This window comes from Callithrix jacchus, chromosome 14 (genome assembly GCF_049354715.1).
Source record: "Callithrix jacchus isolate 240 chromosome 14, calJac240_pri, whole genome shotgun sequence".
Lineage (NCBI taxonomy): Eukaryota > Metazoa > Chordata > Mammalia > Primates > Cebidae > Callithrix > Callithrix jacchus.
The window spans coordinates 39,749,984-39,770,917 of NC_133515.1; the positions used below are offsets into that span (position 1 = coordinate 39,749,984).

At 42.2% G+C, this 20,934-nt stretch overlaps 1 protein-coding gene across 50 annotated transcripts in view; it reads left to right on the forward strand.

The window, feature by feature from the left end:
- Positions 1-20,934, forward strand: part of DYSF (dysferlin) — a 236,648-nt gene that overhangs the window by 176,547 nt on the left and 39,167 nt on the right. For 35 of the 50 annotated variants that reach the window (XR_013526459.1, XR_013526461.1, XR_013526460.1 and 32 more), the window contains one exon: positions 15,933-16,031. Coding sequence is in view for 44 of the 50 variants with exons in the window: in XM_078349054.1 (XP_078205180.1) it covers positions 15,933-16,031 (99 nt within the window). In the remaining 6 variants the exon portion in view is untranslated. Of the gene's footprint in view, positions 1-13,905; positions 13,930-14,560; positions 14,573-15,932; positions 16,032-20,934 lie in introns of all 50 variants that reach the window. The other 15 variants (XR_013526458.1, XM_035272224.2, XM_078349051.1 and 12 more) reach the window with 2 other exon arrangements.

A 20,934-nucleotide genomic window follows, 5' to 3' on the forward strand; every position in this document is an offset into this window, starting at 1 on the left:
TTTCCCTCTTTTTTCATCCTTCCTACTTGTTTTAGTTGCAAAATTATACATTGTTTCTATTTCTTTAGTGATTAATTTGGAAATTTTAACATGCATATTGAACTTAGCAAAGTCTAAATTTAATTGATATTTATATTCTTCAGAATATTACAAGGAACTTAGACGGTTTTAACTCTAATCACCTATCAATTTGCAAGTTTTTGTACAATATTTTAGTTTTATCTTTTTTACCTACATTTTTAAAGCATTGTTATATTTTAAGTAATCATTTTTTCTTTTAGTATATTCACATTTACATATATCTATATCTATATCTATATATCTGCCATCTTCTTCATGAAGCAGAGCCTATTGAAATTCCTATAATTGGGGTCAGTTCATCATAAATGTTCTCGCTTTTTAGTTGCCTGAAAATATTTTTTCACCCCTATTTTGGAAATAATAGTTTCACTGACAGTTATTTTCTGTCAGCACTCTCTTCTGGCTTCCATTGTGCTGTTGTTTTCTTAAATATGAGGACTTAAAAAGTTTTTAAAGTTAAGTTTAGTTTTGACTGGGTGCAGTGGCTCATGCCTGCACTTTGGGAGGTGGAGGCAGGCAGATTATTGAGCCCAGGAGTTCAAGACCAGCTTGGGCAATGTATCGAAACCCCATCTCTACAAAAAATACAAAAATTAAGGTGCATACCTGTAGTCCCAGCTACTTGAGAAACTGAGGCAGAAGGATCACTTGAGCCCAGGAAGTTAAGGCTGCAGTGAGCCATGATTGTGCCATTGTACTCCAGCCTGGTCCACAGAGTGAGACCCTGTTTCAAAGAAAAAAATAAAGTAAAATTAGTTTAATTTAAAAAAGATGTTATTTTTATTAGTTCTGAGTGGTTCTCAACCATTATCTCTTCAAATGTTACAGATTTCTATTCTCCCATCTTTCTGGATCTCTGATTGGATGTAGAAAGGACCTTCTCTATTCTTCATGTCTGTTAAATTTTCTTTCATATTATTTATTTCTTTGGGTTGCACTCTAGCTAATTTCTGTAGATATATCTTCTAGTTCACTCAATCTTTAGTGGTTTCTAATATGCTATTTTACCCTATTTATTGCGTTTTCAGTCTTAAGTACTGTATTTTTATTTCTAAAAGTTTTATTTCCCCAATCTGCTTGTGTGTGTTTATTTTTGAAGGTCTCCTGTCCCTTTGACATATTTTTAATGCCTTTTATTTCTTTAAACAGTTTTTCCTTAAAGCCCTGTTTTTGGCTCTTCTGACTTCTGCTGTTTGATTCTGCAGTTGGTTAGCTCTAGCTGGCACTCGCTCATGGTGCCTAGTTCCTTATGTGTTTCACTATTTTCGATTGTGAACTCATGTTCCTTGGAACTTTATCTGAGAATTCTTTGGGGCTTGGGTGGAAGTTACATTCTTTTAGAGAGGATTTGTGTTTACTTTTACCAGATGTCTGAAGACACTGTAAACTCAGATTCACTTAAAACTAAATGTTCAGTGTGTGGCTTTTTGGGTCCCCTAGTTAGTATCCATTTTGACTCCTTATTTCTCTGGATTTTTCCTTTCTCATTTGCCCTTAAGGATTTTCTTTATGTTCTCATCAGCTCAGCCATGCATTTAAAATGGATTTTAGAGATATCTTGTCTGTTACTTTAGGTGTTCTTACTTGGAGGGTTTCTCCAGTTGTCTAGTTTGTTATTTTGCTCAAAATCCTTGTCTTTATTATAGGGTTACATTTGAAGTCATGGTTTTCCTCCTGCAGGTTTATCTCCTTCAGGGTTGTGTACTATAATTTCTTGTTTACAGTTTCCTCATAAGATTTCCTATGAATATACATGAGCCATTTGTTTTCTTCTGTTTTTTACTCAACTCTTCAGCATTGGGAGACATTTGTCTTGTCTTCAGATCGCTCCCTTTCTTTTGCCCTTAATATCTTCTTTTTCTCTTGTATTTATCCTTCCAGAGGGAAGTCCTTGCTTGTCAAGTACTGGGAGCTCAGATTCTTTCCATAAATTCATGGCCCCTTCTAATCTCAAACTCAGACAAAAGGAAGAAGGAAATAGTTTAGTTTTGCAATAGCTATACTTTGCTAGTTAGAAATCCAGCAGAGTGGGAGAAAGAAGAAGGAAACTAGGATTAGAGGCAGCTACGTGGGGCTGTTCTTCTGGGCTGAGGAGTTTATTTTCTATGTTTGTTATGGGGTTAGCTAGGGTAGGCCAGAGCTGCTGTCCTTACCAATGAACTCCTATATAGGAATTTCTAAAGTAAAGGAGATTTGAGCCTCTCCCACTAGGCAACGTGTTACTTTAGGGCTGAGTGAATCCTTAACCTTGTGGGTTCACACATCTGTTGGGTCAGTTTTCTCATGGCTACATAGATGCTTAAACTTACATGAGAAATAAACCTACCTGGGTCATGTGACCTTGGTGACTGGTCCAGCCCATTGTCTCCCTATAGGCTTAGTGAGTGGGAAGGCAAATTGTGATTGGTAAGAGTGAGAAATCAGAATGAGGAGAGATAGTTTTGTAATTTAAACTTTAGTACCAGCTGACCAAAACGGCCTGACATACCCATCTCCAACAGCAGGGGCAGCTTTAGTCCCTAAGCCTAGGCTCTCTCTCCCCTGATGGTGCTGGTGTGGACACCTGTCAAAAGAAAGCACCCCTTACTCCTGTTTGCCTGTTCTTCCAGGCCTGATCAGTACCTTTCTTCATGGATATACTCTCCTGGATTAATACATTCTTCCCACTTATGGTAAAGGCTTAGTGTCAGAGGCACTCTTCCCATTGAGGTGATTTTGCCTCTCCTTGCTCTCACTAACTATGAAGTTATTTCATGGTCTGATTCTCCAAGGGGAGCCCTATTTCCCTTAATTCCAGGTTTTGGGGGGATGTGGGATGCCTTATTGCAGCTCGTAAGTACTGACAACAATTTATTCTGAGACGTTGAAGCAAAGGTTTTCTGAGCAAAGGAATCAGTTACAGGGTGTGGCTCCCAAATGAGGAAGCATTTTCAGAAGGCATCCAAGGCAGTTTGTCCCTGAACTTCATGGTTGCGCCCCTGAACTTGAGAGTTAGAAGGGAGTAGGATTTTAACTTTAGTAACATTCATGGTTTTACCTGTACTTTTGTACATATCAGATGTGCTAATTAGGAAGACACTTATCTTTTCCTTAAAATAGGTTTCCTAAGGACATGTATTTGGCAATATTGGTTTAGCAAGAATTACTGTATGTGCTTGAAAGTAACAAAACTGTACTTTTTAAAAAATATCTCCTGTTCAGAAGTGTTGCCAGTGCAGCCTGGCCTCCCCCCACTCCCATTAGTTCTGATTAGGGAGGTTTGATGCCCGTCACTGGTGTAATCTGGACCTTCCTTTGTGACTCATTCTTTCTCTCATTTTCTCAGAGCAAATACAAATCGCCCATCAAATGACAAGTGAAAGCACAGGGGAGGCGAGGGGAGGGAATCAGAGCCGAAATCTGTTAGCTATTTGGAGTAATTGGTTATTTGCTGTGTTTGCTGGTTGGGAAGCAGAGCACATACTTCACGGTCTCTCCTGTTTCGGGGGCTGGAGTCACCCTCCGATATTGGATCCTTGTTGCCAGAGCCCTTGGCTTGGGGCGGCTTTTCCCTGCTTGGCATTCCTGTGGTCTCCTCGGGGGTGCACCCCTCCTCCCTCGCTGCACACTGCAGGGGGGACAGCCTGGGTGAAACTTGTCTGGCAAACTCCGGGTCCCCATCAGGGAGGGGGAGGCCCTGGCTCCCACCATCCAGCCCTCCTTGGCTCCGCCTCCATCACCCCCTGCCCTAAGAGGTCTTTCCCCTGGTCCAAGAAAGAACTGTTTTGCCATCCAGAGAAAAAAACGCTCATCTCTTCCTAGAGGGATATTATTGGCTTCCCTTGAGAAACTGCAGCATAGGAAACTCTCTCTCAGGTCTAACTTGATGTCTTCCTATCCCTATCGGTTCTATGCACTGTCTGCTCCCTAGCCTGGGTCAAAATAGTGCTTGGAAGTTGGTGCAGCACTCACTGCTGAGCACAAGAGCCCTCTGAGTGTGCTTGATGAAGCTTATTAACCCACCTAGTAGTATCTTTAACTTTCCTCTGCGTTAACCAAGACACAGGGAAATCAGAGCAAACTAGCAACAAGTTCAACATATAAAATACTTGAAAAGTAATGTGATTTTGTGTACGAAAATGCACACAGTAACTAGAAAGTAGGTTGATTTTGGCATATAGTAGGCTCCCCCCAAATCCTCTTAAAATTGAATTTAGGAGAGCTAATATTGGTGTCTGTAGCTTGATGAATGCTTCTGCAGTCCTGGGAAGGCCTTCAAAAATAGTTTTTCTCTTAAGTAGTTAGAACTCTTTTTAAGAAAAACTGTCTACATAAGCAGAAGGAAAGATAAGGTATGTTGCCCAGGCCCTCTTGGAATCATCACAGATTCTGAATTAGTGATGTTTTGTTGCTTTCTTCATATGTTTGAAGAGTCTGATGGAAGCTTCTTTCATTCACCTACTGGCAAGGTTCCATTCCTGTAGGCTTTTTGCATAGTTGAATGGGGTCATGCTGCCCTCAGAGAACCTAGTCATGGGCCCCCAAGGAGCTATCTTGGCCTCCTGAATTGAGAAAGCACCAGCAAGCTAGGATTCCCCACAGCTTCCCGACACTCCGTGAGTCCCCATCTGGAGCAGGCCAATAGTCAAGGGATGAGGTCCCCGGCCATCTGTTTGACTTTACTGGATTTCAGGCCCACGGATTCCCTGGGCCTCTGGAAGCAATTCAACACCGTGGTTAAAGGTCTTCACTTCTTTCCCACCTCTGCTGATCCAGAAGTCAGAGTAAGTGGAATAGTGATGCCCTCCACAGACTGGGAGGCTGGGCTACAGGGAGTGTCAACCAGAGGTTGAAAGCCCAGTGTTCCACTTGTGGAAATAATTAAGGCACGTTTGTTATGAGTGTGTAGAGTTCTGCTGAATCAACGCGGTGGCTGGCTGTGGGCATATGCCTGTGTGGCTTTGGGGGGCATGAGTGATTTAGTATCCATAGGGTGGGGTAGGTTTGAAGTCAGGGTATCTGCATGTCTGGGGTTTGTCTGGTCTACATGTCGGCATGAGTACTTTTATGTTACATATGTGTTTGTATTCATGTGTGCATGAGTGCATATTTCTTAAATCTCTGGACATTAAAGAATTAAAGGAACCTTTACACCATGATTCCAGTAGAGCTATGGGGTAGCAGTACTGGGGATCAAACTGATGACACTGGCAATATCAACAAGAACATTTATCACAGTAAACTTTACAGGTTACAGAATATCTTTGTACATCTACTCTGAGTCTTAAAGTAACCCCAGTATTGGGTTATTATATTATTATTATCTTGATGATGGTTTGTACTAAGAGGGAAATTACTTTCAGCACAGTCTAGGATGTCTGTCTCTGGGTTGACATAGGCATGAAAGGTCTACTTAAAATTATAAACAATAATGAACCACATTTTTTTAAAAAAGAGTTGGGTGTATAGTTCTATATAGTGACCCAAGGTTTGACATTATAACCTTGGTGACAAATGGATTTGACCAGAAACATTTCTCTTTGATTCAAGTGGTCATCCTGGGGAGAGAAAACAAGTTCTGTACCTGCCCCCTGTCTCCTGAGTCAGAATTATTGTTGCCAGTTTTTCTATCCATGTTCATGAAATGTGTCAGGTCTACTGAATGATAATGGGAGATTAAATATTTGTAATGTACCATACTGATTTGGGTCTTCAGGGGGATTAGGGTGCTCATTGGACTGGATCAAGACTGGAGAAAAACATCTCTGTTATTTTGCTCTGGCTTCCCAGGAACTGCATGTTGGCTATTAGCTGAAACTAGAGAGGCTTCCAGACCATGCCTTGATCAGACTTACTGGGTTGGCTGACTGCGCAATGAGGGGCCTTGAACCTTGAGCATGGGGCAGTGATGTTTTAATGACCAGACTTCTTGTTAAATCCTGAAGTGACACTTCAAATGTCAAACCTTTTGTGTTTCTTTTTCCTCCTTGCCATGTTCCAAAACTGGATGCTTTAGCTATTGCAAAATGAGGTAAAAAACACATTTGGAATGAGAAAACATACCACCATTTCCCTTTCGGAGCTTTGGAATATGGGATTCTACTAACATCAGAGGGTAGATGGCTTTGGCACCTCTGAGTTCAGACATGGAATAGCTGTCCTGTTTTTTTGTGGGGCTCTTTCTTATGGGTGTGCTAACTTATTCATGGACTTCCTGGGGAAGAGAAAGGAGACGTGGGCTCAAATAACTCCATCAGAAGCCAGATTAGTGCAGTAGTAGGAATGATATTCTCAAGTCACATCCGTGAGTGTGTTAAAAATATAACTTTATTTTTCTGTAAATCAACTTAATCTCTCCTGTGAGCCCACATTTTTCCTGATGGCAGGAAAATCTCGGTAATCTTCAACATTTTAGGTTTAAATTTAGGCAGTCTGGGCTTTCTGTCTTCCTCCTTAACCTCGGGAGGCAGCTCAATTCTGGGCTGGGCTTCCATAATGTCATGACCTCCACAGGGAGGGAGTCCTGGTCACCAGTATGTGTCCACTGTGGCATTTAGAGACCCACTGATTTCTGGCGTGCAGGCCATATTGCATCTTCTCATTTCAGCCCCCAGATCCTTCTAGGTTTCCCAGCTCTCTCTCTCTCCACTAACTTTCAAGCCCTTTAGCAGCTCTTCTGTGACACTCCGGTCTACGGGAAATGCCAAGGGCTTAGGCTCTGTCTCCCATGACACGCATGCAGCCATCTCTAGTTAACTACCCCACATCCCATTCCTTTGGCAGCTTCTGGGTGGCAGCTTCTGTCTGGATCCCCAAAGTTATGGAGGGATCTGTTCCATATACACTCAGGAGCTGATCTGGAGGCAAGGTGTGTGATGCCTTGTCAGAAACCATCACGAGTCTCTAGTTCTTGCTTCCTTTCCCCTTCTAGGCTTTCATTTCTTTTGCCTATGATGGGGGAAAACTGGCTGGACAAAACATTCTTTTAAACCTATTATTTTAATGGCACATATCAGCCTTTGTAAGCTTAAAAGCCAAGGATCACCCCGTTTCCCCACATTCTGCTGTTTAGGCATTCCCGTATCCATCAAATATTGACCGAACTGCTGTTATGTGTCAGGCAATGTTCTATGTATTGAGGTTACGGATGTTACAAAAAATAAGGGGGCCGGGCATGGTGGCTCATGCCTATAATCCCAACACTTTGGGAGGCTGAGGCGGGTGGATCATTTGAGACCAGGAGTTTGAGACCAGCCTGGCCAACATGATGAAACTCCATCTCTACTAGAAATATAAAAATTAGTAAGGTGTGGAGGCACACACCTGCAATTCCAGCTGCTTGGGAGGCTGGGGCAGGAGAATCGCTTGAACCTGGGAGGCAGAACTTGTAGTGAGCCAAGATAGCACCACTGCACTCCAGCCTGGGTGACAGAGCGAGACTCTGTCTCAAAAAAAAATAAAAGATAAAGGGCTCTGCCTTCATGGAGAAGGAGTTACAATGAACAAATATTAATACCTACATAAAATCTATGGGATATCAGATGGGGATAATCACTGTGGAGAAAAAGCAACGAAGGGGGAATAGGAATTGTCGAGAGGGTGTTGTGATTTAAACTATGACCAATAATGAGGGTGAGACTGAGGCTGTGCTGGCGTCAAGACAAGAAGGAGGTGAGGAGATGGCTTAGGGATCTATCAGGGGAACAGAGTTCCTGCCAGGGGAAGGACAGGGGGTACTGAAAGCATTCAGGACCAGGACCGGGAGGGCCTGTTAGCAGCAGCAGCATGAGTGAGGAAGAAAGCGCAAGGATGTGAGGTCAGGGAGGTGTGGGGGCTCCGTCACAGGAGACTTCAGAAGTGGTAAGAGTTTTAGTTTTATTCTGGGTGAGCTGACAATTACAGAGGGTGACAGGATCCGATGCACATGGCTGTCGGGTTGAGAATGGATTCAGGGGCAGGATGGCAAAGGTAAAGGCGGGGAGGCCAGTTAGAAAACTGCTGCAGTCATCCCACATGGGCTGATGGTGCTGGACCTGGGCGGGAGTGATGGAGTGGTCTGGTTCTGAAGATACACTCAGGTAGTGCCAACAGGAGTGACTGATGGATTGAAGGTGGGTCATGAGGAACAGGAGTAAAAGGTGACTGCAGGGTTTTTGGCTTGAGCATCTGGAAGGAGAGAGTTGCCATTTGTTCATATGAGGAAGGGTGTGGGAGGAGTGGACTGGGTAGGAATCTGGACTTACCTTTGAGAAGCCTATCAGGTGTCCAGTGGGAGATGTCACATGGCAGCTGGAGTCCTGGGAAGGCATCCAGGCTGGACAGAGCTCAAGGTGGCACTTATCAACATATGTGCTATTTAAAGAGCTAAGACCCAGGGGGAACCCAAGGGAGTGAGAATGGCTAAAGAGGAGGCGCTCAAGCACTGAGCCCCAAGGCACTCAGATGGCCAAAGTGTGGGTGACAAGGAGGAGGCAGCAAAGAAGACTGCGCAACTGTAGGTGGTGAGTGGGAGGACAGCACAGTGGTGCTCCGGACAGTGGAGCTCTGCAAGGTGAGGGAAGATGCTTCAGGGACAAAGAGTGACGACTGCTGCCAAACACTGCTCTTGGTTTGATAGTTGAGGCCTGAGCCATTGATGAACTTGACGAGTGTTTTGAGGAAGGACAGAGGATGGAAGGATAAGAATGAGAGTCAATAAGTGTGGACAACTCTTCGTAGAAGTTTTTCTGTAAAGGGGAGAAGGTAATCAGGTGGAAGCCAAAAGGGAAATGGTGGTCAGAGAGACAGACATATTCTGTGAATGGTGGGGAACCGGTTCCTATGTTTGAATGCTGATTGGAATGACCCAGAGGGGAGGGATGTTGGTGACACAGGAGAGGGTAGGGAGAGTCATGGAGTGATGTCCTTGAATGGGCCAGAGTGGATGAGCCCCGGGCATGAGGGCAGAGGTTGGCCTTGGGTTGGAGTGCTAGCCGAGCACCCACAGGAGCAGAAAGGAAGATAGCACATGGCATGGGTGCTGGTGGGGGGTTGGGAAAGCCTCTTCCGGTTCCTTCAGCTTTCTAAGAGAAAGGAAAGAGGGACATGGGCTAATCATGAGGCCAAGGAGGAGGTGCTAGAGGGCTGAGAAGAGGATGAGTGTGGCAGGTGGTGTCAGGAGAAGGGGCGAGTAGAGGGCCAGGGAAACAAGATGGGGTGCTAGGTGGCACTGAGCCTCCTTGAAGCTTTGCCAGGAACTTGGTGTGAGACCCAGCAGGCTGGTTTCATGGTTTCCTTCAGCCGCATTTGATTGTGGGGGGCTGATGCGAAGTGAAGAAGAGCTGGATTTGACCCCAGGTGGGGTTGGCCAGAAGTATAGTGGAGCAAGAGAGGTGCAAGGGGTTTAGAAGAAGGAAAGGGCAAGGGGGTAACAAAGCACTGTGGGGCCAAGAAAAGATTCATTCATATGTAGATTATGATTCTGCCACAGGCATAATTGCTGTTAAAGGTGCGGGCGATTGATTAGAAGAGGGTTTACCTGTGCAATGCAGGAAGAACATGGTGGCAAAAGTCACTGAGCAGGTGGCCAGCTGGCGTGGCCAGGAGGAAGGTCACAGGCCATTGGTCTCAGCAGCTGTGAGTCTGCTGGGGAACAGCAGCCACCAGACATCACCTGGAACTTTGATGGAAGAGGGAATTGCAGCCATGAGGGGAACTTGGGGAAAACAGAGTAAGATTTCGGTCCTGTCGGTGGTAAACAGCTTGTTCTATTAAAAAAAAAAAAAATTGAACTCTTATTTCCTTAGAAATGCTTGAGATTCCTGCTTTTATTCTTTTGTTTGATGCTGTATGCTTGTATTTGATCATTTGTTCTTTTTAATTTTAGCAACTTTATTGAGATAATCATGTAAATATAGGTTCTTATTTAAAGCGTACAATTTAATGGTTTTTAGCATATTAACAGACTTGACTGTTCCATGACTAGAATCCATTTTAGAATATCCTCATCACTACAAAACAAACAAACAAACAAAAACCCAGTACTGAAGAGCATTTATTCTTCACAATAACTGTCAAATTAATACTATTATTTTTCCATTACAGATTAGATCAATTGAGTGCTAGAGAGGTTAAGTAGTGAGCAGTCCCTCCCAATCCCAGCCCCTGGCAACCACTAAATATTTTTTGTTTCTATATATTTGCCTATTCTGAAACTTCATATAAATGGATTCCTACAATATGTGGTCTTTTGTGATTAATTTCTTTCACTTAGCATAGGTTTTCTAGGTTCATCTGTGTCATAACATGTATCAGTTCTTCATTCCCTTTTATTACCAAATGACGTGCCAGTGCAAGGCTATATCACATTTTTTTACCCATTCATCAGTTGATTCATATTTGGGTCTTTCCACCTTTTGACTGTCATGAATAATGCCTGCTTTGAACATTCATGTACAAGTTTCTGTGTGGACATAAGTTTTCATTTCTCTTGGATATATACCTAGCAATGGAATTGCCAGGCCATATGGCAACTCTATGTTTAATGTTTTGAGGAACTGCCAACCTGTTTTTCAAAGTGCCTGCAGCATTTTATATCCTCACCAGCAGTGTACAAGCGTTCCAGTTTCTCCGTATCTTAATCAACATGTATTATCTGACTGTGATGATAGCCATTCTGGCAGGTGTGAAGCGGTTTCTCATCGTGGTGTTGATTTGCATTTCCCTGATGTCTCATGATGCTGAGCATCTTTCCATGTACTGTTGGCCATTTGTATGTTTTTCTCTGGAGGAATGTCAACTTAAATCCATTGCCCATTTTAAAATTGGGTGATTTGTCTTTTTATTATTGAGTTGTGAGTTCTATGTATATTCTGGATAAAAATCCCTTATCAAATATATAATTTGCAATTGTTTTTGAGATGGGGTCTCATTCCTGTTGCACAGCCTGGAGTGCAGTGGTGTGATCTCAGCTCACTGCAACCTCCACCTCTTGGGTTCAAGTGATTCTCCTTCCTCAGCCTCCTGCGTAGTGGGATTACAGGTACCCGCCACCATGCCTAGCTAGTTTTTATATTTTTAGTAGAGACAGGGTTTCACCATATTGGTCAGGCTGGTCACGAACTCCTGACCTCGGGTGATCCACCTGCCTCAGCCTCCTAAAGTGCTACTATTACAGGTGTGAGCCTCTGTGCATGGCCGATTTGAAAATATTTTCTCCCATTCTGTGAGTTGTCTTTTTACTTCATTGGTAGTGTCTTTTGAAGCATCTTGCTGTTGTTATTTAAATTTTTTTAATTTTTAAAGTTATGCAAGGGATACTTACATACAATGAAAAATTAGAAATTTTTGAGTTATACTCAAAATAAAAGGGATAAAACATGTAAAATTTTACCATTCAGAAGTAACCACTATGAACATCTGGGGTTTAGTCCTTTGGTTAAAATGAGATCACATTATTTTTTAACCCTTTATAAATCTCATCAGTTGGAGTAACTTTTCATGTCAGCAAATACATTTTTACAGCATCATTTTTAGTTTGTATAATGTTTATCATGTGGATGTACAGTTTATCCAAACAGTTCCTTATTGTTGGATACTTAAGTTGTTTCCGATGTTTCACTGTTTTAAATGAAGTAAAATCTTTATGTATATCCATGATTACTTTCTTTGGAGAGAATTCTAGAATAAATAAGATTGCTGTGTCAAAGTGCATGCTTTTTTAGGCTATGGAAAAGTACAGCCAATTTGCCTTCTGGAATGACTGTGACCATCCGTGCCCCACCAGCAGTTTCTAGGAGACTAGCCCTTGGCCAAGAAGCTAACGAGGTCCAAGCAACAACAGCTATATTGCTACTCTCAGTAATAGGAATAAACACTTACATTGCGTTTATGTGCTAGGCACAGTTCTGAGCACTTATATATATTGACTCATTTATTCCTCACAATAACTGTCAAATTGATACTACTAGTTTTCCATTACAGATAATTGGCTCCGAGAGAGGTTAAGTAGTGACCCAGTGTCACCCCACTGAGCGTGACAAGATTTGAACACTGGCAGTCTAGCTTCTGGGTCCTGGCTCTCAACCCCCTGCTTTACGGCTTCTTGATGACTATGTCACATGAAAATTATCGGCAGAGGGACCTATATGTGCAAAAGCCCAGACAGGAGAAAGCCTGATACTGTCAAACATGATGCTGAATATTGCTTTAAAATATTCTTTATAATGCCAATAAACTTCTTTTATTCTTAATTCACAGAGAGGTTCATTCGGGAATAAATGAGAAATTCTAACCTCTTAAACCTCCCTTTTTTGTTTTTGTTTTGCATCTTATACACCAGGGGTTGACAAATTCTTTCTTAAAGGGTCAGGTAGTAAATGTTTTAGGCTTGGTGGACATAAGGTCTTTGATGCAGTGACTCAACTCTGCAATTGTAGCTGAAAAGCTGCTACGGAAGATATTGATATTTAAATTAAAACTAGGTGGCCAGCCAGTAGGCCATGGTTTCCAAACTTCTGCTGCAGGTGATCCTGTGAGTTTTGTCTCCTGACTCACTGATGCTGAGCCACTCCTGTATCTGGAGTAACCCACCGTGACCAGGCCAGACTGACTGCTGCCATCTGTTCCTCAGTGTTTTATTTAGGATCTTTATGTCTCTCTTCAGGAATGAGATTAATCCATGTGTGTGTATGCTGCTTTGTTAAGCTTTGCTTCATAAAACAAATGGAAAAAAAATTTCATCTCTTTCTATGCTGTGGAACAAACAATGATTTAATCTTTGAAACACTCACTCATAGAATTCCCCCCAAAGAAATGGTCTTGGCCTCTTGTCTTTTTGTAGAAGTAGTTCATTGAGATCTTTTCCACTTTCTTTTTTTTTCTTGAGACGGAGTCTTGCTCTGTCATCAGGCTGGAGTATAGTGGCTCGATCTTGGCTCACTGCAACCTCTGCCTCTGCAGTTCAAGGGATTCCCCTACCTCAGCCTCATGAGTAGTTGGGTTACAGGTGGGTGCCACCACACACAGCTAATTTCTTGTATCTTAGTAGAGATGGGGTTTTACCATGTTGGCCAGGATGGTCTCGATCTCCTGACCCTTGTAATCTGCCTGCCTTGGCCTCCTAAAGTGCTGGAATTACAGGCATAAACTACTGTGCCCAGCCTCCTTTCTTTTAAGGTTATTGATCTCTTCATGTTTTCTACTACTTTTGAATCAACTTTGGCAATTTTTATTTTTCTGGAAAATCATTCACTTTATCTACATTTTCTAAGATTTTGTCATTGGGCTCAGCCTCATAAACCTCTTTATAATTTCATTTTCTACTATAATGTCTTTTTATTTGATTTTTCTCATTCCTAATGGTATATCTACTTTTAAAAATTAGATTTGATAAATGCTTATCTATTTTAATGGTCTTTTGAAATCTTGCTCTGGGGTTTAATTATCAATTGTAATATTCTCCTTTCTAATATATTCATTTCTATTTACAATTTTCTTTGGTCTTTCTACTCTTTCCAGTTTTTTGAATTATCAGGTAATTTATTTTCATTCTTTTTGTAGAAAAGCAAAAACACTTAAGATAATTTTTTTTTTAATACAGGCTTAGCTACAACCCATACATTTTGGGACATATATATCATATTATTGGTATTTTCTGAGTATCTGAACTTTTAGTTTTGGTTTTCTCTTTGACCCAGGAGGGCTTTAAGCATATACCTTTAAATCTCCAAAAGGTTGATATTTTATTTAAAATTTCTCATTAATTTTTAGTTTTATTGAAGTGTGGTCAGAAAATATGACTGATAGGGATTTCATTTCTGGGACTTTACTGAGATTTGCTTTGTGGCTTTTTATTTTTTTTCTAAGTGCTCCAAAGGTGCTGGGAAGGAGGTATATATTCTGTTTTTAGTGTACACAGTATTTGTCTGTTTAGTTGTCATTGTTTATGGTATTATTCAGCCTGTCTCTCCGACTCCTTTGGAAGTTTACTTGGTTATTCAAGATGGAGGGAAGGGTAATACCTTCCCCACAATTCATGTTCCTGTCTTTTCTTTGTACAGAACTCACTGGTTGGTTGTCTGTCTGTGCCTGACTCTGAGCCTGAGTTATAAACTCAAACCTTTAGGTATTTGGACTGGGAAGGAAAAATAAAGATTTAGGAGAACTCAGCAGCTAAATTGGGTTCCATTCTAACCGTTTCTGCCTGAGTGTCCACATTTGCCTGTGTGCTGGTTCGTGCCTCTGTGTTTCTGTGGGGGTATATGTGTGTTTCAGCATACATATCTCCCTTGGACATGACTGTAAGTTGGTTCTTCTGTGTGTGGTTCATTGTGTGAATCTGATACGTCTATCTGTATATATGTGTCACCCATAGCATCTTTTTCTTTAAACTGAACTTCAGACATCAAGGCTTGGGTCTGCCTTATTTTAAGCTGACTTTTTCTAGAGTAGTTACAAGTCAGAAAGCTCTGCCACACTGTGCCCTACCCACCTGACCTTGTCTCCTCTCTCCTGGCTGCAGAAGACCCTCCGGGTAAGTGGGTCTGGTAGGACCTGGCTGAACATTCAGCCTCACTCTGGTGCACGTTCCCTGCGTGGTGTGTCTGGAGACTACTTGGCCACACAAGGGGTGTTAGGACCACACTTCCAGGATGGGTGGAGACTTGAGAACCTCATCCTACCCTCTCCCCAGGATGCCTGTTCAGGAACCCTTGGCCGGGCTCCAGCTTGCGTTCACCCTTAGTAAGCCAGCGCTCAGAGCACTTGACTTTAGTTTGAAGGGGCCGCCAGCATTTCAGAAACTCTGTGATAGATGTGCAGCTCCCACTATAGTATTAGAACAGGCTACTGGGAGATCTTCTAGCCTATCTCATACAGAGGAGGAAAGCAAGCTCCAGAATGAGTCCAGAGGCCATGTCCTTGGGTCTTCCCACCAAACTAGATGCGCTCTACTGGTACAGATGGGTGCAGACTGAGTGCTGGGACCTGGGTGGGCTTTTGTGGGGGACTGACCATCCCACCTTCAGGGAGCTTGCTGACCCTCCAGGTGACAGGACATGCCACCCTCCAAGACAGGACGCAGCTGAAGGAATATTCTAGACACCAGAGCTAAGAGGGCCTGCAGACATACCATGTGCAGAGGAGATAAAAGGTGGGGCGGTCAGGACTTGCCACAACAGGCCTGTCCACCTTTTCCTGCAAATGGGAGTGGTGGAGGAAGAATGCAGTTGTCACACAGAAAAGGCGCTGTCACACGCTTCTGTTCCTCTCACCTAATACTCCACATTTGGCAGGGTCTTTGGAATAAAGGGCACTTACTGTTTGTTGATTTTCAGGGACTCTGCCTTGATTTGACCCTGGGGAGGCTGAGTGCTGATTTCCAATGCTTCCTTTATTGCCTGGGTAGGGAGGCTAATAGGCAGAATAGATAAAAACTCTTTTGGGTCTGAACTTTCCTGGATCTACTGCATTTTATTCATAAAGAATACATTACTGACATTTTCCCCAAAGAGTGACACTATGTACCCTCTGATTTTGGCCTCAGTGTGCCATGTCCCTCGGATATAGGAGGTACCAAGTTGATTATGCCCATTTCACAGAAAGGAAAATGGAGGCCTGAGAGTTTGAGAGAAACATACATGCTTGGGGGGCACAGCCAGGGCTAGAACCTCCGCCTCTCAACACCGACCAAATGCTGACTCCTCTTCTTCAGTCTGCATAGCCTTTGGCCCCTGGAGAGGCAGAGGTTTCTTCTCTCTGCTCCCCCAAAATCACCCTTAGGAAAGCCTTGTGGTCCAGAGCAGCCAGCAGCAGAGGGAGGATTTCCAGCTCTGCAGGCCCTGCTGGGCTACTCCTGTTTCTGAAATGGTCTCTTTCTACCCACTTTCACTTAGGAAGAAGAGTTCATCGATTGGTGGAGCAAATTCTTTGCCTCCATAGGGGAGAGGGAAAAGTGCGGCTCCTACTTGGAGAAGGATTTTGATACCCTGAAGGTGAGCCTCTCTTCTGTCTGACAGTCGCTGTGCGCATGTGCTGGGCAGTGGTAGACACAACAGGAATGGAGCTCGTGCAGTAGTAGTAGACACAACAGGAATAGGGCTCGTGCAGTAGATCCACTTACGTTTGTCTCCTCATTCAGTGTCTCGATGAATGCTGCTGGACCAGCCGGGTGAGAAAGCCACCCACTGATTTATAGGCAGAAGTGAGTGTGGGCTGGGGTAACCAAGTACCAAAGTGTTTAGAGGTGAAATGATCTGTGTTAACATGCCACCAGCTCCCCTAAAATCAGGGAGCAAGCTAGATGTTGTGGGTGGCCCCCTGACCAATTTTCAAAATAGTCGACATTGTTAATATTGCATGACATTGAAAATGGTTGAAGCCTGGAGATGGGTATGCAGGGATTTGTTGTCCTATTCTGTGTCTTCCAGTGTTATTTGAACTTTTCTGTAATAGAAAATTTGTGTTAAAATAAAAAGAAAGTCAGCTTGGGAATGTACCCCTGACTCTCAACTCCTGCATTTGGGCCAGAAAATTACCTACAAATCTGAAAATACGGGAAACCCTGTTTCTATGGAAAAAACCAGAAATGAGTCAGCCAAATTGTGGTATTTTGAGGAAATTATACAAATATAATTATGCTTTGAAAAAATAGGCTACTTTTTAAGAAGATAATCAGAGGTGACTCTGAAATTACTCCTTAAAGGAGTAGCATGGTCTCCTGGCTAGGGTTGCCAGTTAAAATTCAGGATGCCCAGTCACATTTGAATTTCAGATTAACAATGAGTAGCTTTTAAAAATATAAGCATGCTTCAGATATTGCACAGGGCATATTTATTTAAAAATTATTGGTTATGAAACAGGAAAAGTTCCCTATTCCCCTTGCAGGGCATGCAGTGGGCTGTGGCTTGCTTCTTCAGTGCCCACCGCTCAAACCTCTAGGGGAGCATACAGAGGAGCAGGCTGTGGGGCTCTGACTCCACAGTGTCCAGGGATGAGTGTTTACAGCTGAAGCCCCAGTGGGTGTGTGTTACAGGGTGCCCTTTCAGCTTAGCTGTCAGTAGGCAGCTTGCATTAGTCAGCTCTTGTGTTATTGAAAAGGCAGAGGGCTTTCTGTATCCCAGGGTTTCTTGTCTTGGTGTACTGAAAGAACTGAATCACACGTGGGCTTGGAGAATGAGTGCAAGGTTTTTTTGAGTGGAAGTAGCTCTCAGCAGATTGGGGAGCAAGAAGGGAGATAGAGTGGGAAGGTGGTTTCCCCCTGGAGTTGGGCTGCTCAGCAGCCTGGACTCTCCTCCCACCACTCCAGCCAAACTCTGCATTGTTCTGCTGGTTGATGGCCTGCCAGCCTGCTGGGGCCTGTTGGTGTGCTCCTATGCCAGTGCGTTCTTTTTGACATCCCACTGTCCATGTATTCTTCTGCTGGTGTGTTCCTCTCCGTGGCCAGCCACTTGTGTCTCTGCCTGCTAGGGTCTCGGGGTTTTTACAGGCACAGGATGGGGAAGTGGCAGGCCAGGATGGTCTTGGGAAATGCAATATTTGGGCAGGAAAACAGAAATGCCTGTTCTCCCCTAGGTCTCTGGGCACAGGCCCGGGGCGGAGCCCTTGCCAGGGACCCCCCCTTTAAGCAGTACTTCCTGTTCCCCTTCTGTATCATTTATTTGAAATTCAGATTTAACTAGGAATTGTGTATTTTCACTTACTAAATCTGGCAACACTACTTCTGCATTATAAATTGGGGAGACTCTGTACCCCACAGTGACCTCTCAGGCTTGAAGAGGAGAAAATGAGAGATGGGCACAGGCTGTTAGACACATGGGAATGTCCCCAAGAGCCCTTTGAAGGAGACTGGATGAGAGTGACTTGAAGCTTTTTGGGGTAGCGGGTGGCCTGGGCTTTCAGGTGATTCTGTTGGTGCAGAGCCTGTGCTAGGCATTCTGGAGGGCAGTTTCCCCAGTCAGCAAAAGCTGTCTCTGCTCTATGGGCCTGCCTGGTGAATTGTGCCTGGAGACTTGGCTGCTCAGTGATGAGGCACAGGCAGTAGCAGCCGTGATCCTCAGGCAGCAAGTTCTTCCTTGACTTGGTAGTTGGGTGTGTGAGGTTGGGCAAAGCGACAGAACTATTTGTGTACCAGGAAGAAGGTCTGACACATTAGGTCTGGCATGTGGTCCTCTGGCCTTTCCAAAAAGTCAGACAACCCAAGCAAGAATGAAGACTCCTGCCAGGGTGGCCCATGGCTCTGGCCCCTTGCTACTCCCTCAGGTGCGGATGCTGAACTGGCACCCAGCCCTCCCGCTTGACCTCTCTGAGGAGGTCTCTGACAGCATCCAAGTGAAAATAGGCTGTCTAAAGCAAAATGCGTTCATACTATTTCTAGGGGGAAACTAGACCTGGCAGAGACACTGGTTCTTTAAGGATAAGTAAATGGAAGAAAGCCACTACCACCAACATGGGTCTTTGAAAAATAGCCTGCCACGTTATGGAGAGAATGGAAGATACCATGGGTACAGGAAAACAGATTTTAGAAATCGCTAGCATAGGGGGATGACACAACTCATAATCTAAACAGAAAAATCTAGGAACAAAAGACACAACCAGAAAGCATTAAAAACAGAAGTCATAGAAAACATATAGAAGAAAAATAATAACATCTTAATGTTCCTAATTAATAAAAATGGACTAAACTCCCCTATTAAATAATAAGGACTCTTAGACTATATCAAAAGTCAGAATTATTGTACTGTCTTTAAAAGACACATCTGAGACAGTCCAACTTAGAATGGCTAAAAAATAAATATTTTGGAAACAATATTTTAGCAAACAAGGTAAGTGTAAACAAAAGGAAAAAAATTTGAAATAAAATAGCAAAGGAAACAAAATAGAAGGTTTTGTGTAAATAAAAGATGTACATCTCAATGAAAAGACTCAAATATTTATGGATAGAATAGTAAAGCTTAGAAATACTTAAAGCAAAAATGGATAAGAATATATAAACCTAATATCTCACACAGATAAAAGCACAAAATGACAAAAATTATTTCATTACACCTTTCTCCTTAACTGAGCAAACAGACAAATAAGAAGATAAAAGATCTGAATAACAGGTAACTGCTTTTTAAGCTACATGAAGTTAAAGTTACAGCTTTAAAATAGAGAATAAAAATAATAAAAAATAGAGAATACATTTTTCCTAATGCTCAGAGAATACTTAACAAAATTTGAACACATATTAGTTTTGTAATAAGTTACTAAAAGCAGAAATCAGACAAGACAGATTATATTGCAATAAAATGAGAAATTAATAACAAAAGTTTAAACGAAAAGTTCAACTGCTTAGAAATTTAAAAAATATTTTATTGGGACTTCCAGTATGAACATGGCTGCATAAGTCAGCATTTTTCCTCTTTTCTCTTGGAAATCATTCAAACCCACAAAATCCATTTTCAGAAAAGTTGGAAACAAATAGAAGCCACAGATTTCAAAATATATGTAAGGGCTGCTCAAAGACAACTGAAATTGGTTAGAGGCCACTCAGCAGTAAGTGAATAGAAGATACAAGCAGAATAATGAAAGCTCTGCTACCAGAGCAGTAGCAGATCTCAGAAAGCCCCAACAAAAATATACTTTCTAATGGAAGCATGTTGATAATTATTTAAGACAGGTGGTGGGTACATGGGGATTTATTATCTATTCTCTTTACTTTTGTGTGTGTTTGAAAATTTTCATAGTAGTTTCAAAATACAGTTCCTGAAAGTGAGATTTCACCATGAAATGTAAATGTTACATTCTTTGTTTACAACTGTGGATATGGAAACTTTGGAGACAGGTGGAGGCTTATGACAGAAACCTCTTAGACCTGGTTTTATTCAGAGAAGCAGAGATGGAGCTACATGAGAATTACACAAATGAGCCATATTTGCAGGAAGCAGTCTGCCTCTGTGGTGGGAACAAAGAAAATAGCTGGTCTAGGAAAATACAGCTCATTTAGTGAGAAATAATTTTTAAAAATAGTGTAGCATGAATTCAAAAATCCTGCAAAAAAGAAAATCAAAATTAAAATTTACCAATAGAAGAGGACATATACCTACTTGAAAAATTTTGCCAAGGAGTAGATGACATGAAATGTGTTGCTGTGAACTTTTTAGAAATGGGGCAGTCAGAATGCAAAACAGAAATAAAAGAAGTCAAGAGATGATGAGATGAGTAATAATTTGCACTGGCAGGACTCAGGAAAGAGAGATAAAAATGTGAAGTTGGAAGGACAAAGAGCAGAATGGCCACATGGAAAACACTGTAAAAGTAAGCAAATGAAAATGGAAATAATGAAAAAGTTATAAAGGAACAAAGAGAAAATGACAGATACAGAAGTCAGGGAAAGAAGACCTAATGTTTGCATAATTGGAGTCTCTGAGGAAGACAGCAAAAATAGTAAAAAATTAAAAAATAATGGTTTAATAAAACCTTACTGAAATAAAATAGTTGAATATACATATTGAAAAAGTTCATAGTGTGTCAGGAAACATTGATGAAGATTGGTCAATCTGAGACATTCTAATAAAATTTTCATACTTTAGAGATAAAGAAATAATTCTTTGGGTCATACCTCCTTCCCACCCCTTGAAAAGGAAAAAGCAACATTAAGTCATTTAAAATAGGAATGAAATCGAAGTGGCTTCGATTTTTTTCACAACAGCATTCAATATCCAAAGACAATAAAACATCAATATAAGATCATCAAGGAAAGACAGGGTGACCTGAGAATTATATGTTCAGCCAAGCTGCCCTGCAAGCATAAAGGCTACAGATAATCTGTTACACATATTCAGGAACTAGGGTAATATGGTTGCAATCAGCCTGTCTTGAGGGAACTCCTAGGGGATGAACTTTGGCTAACTGGGA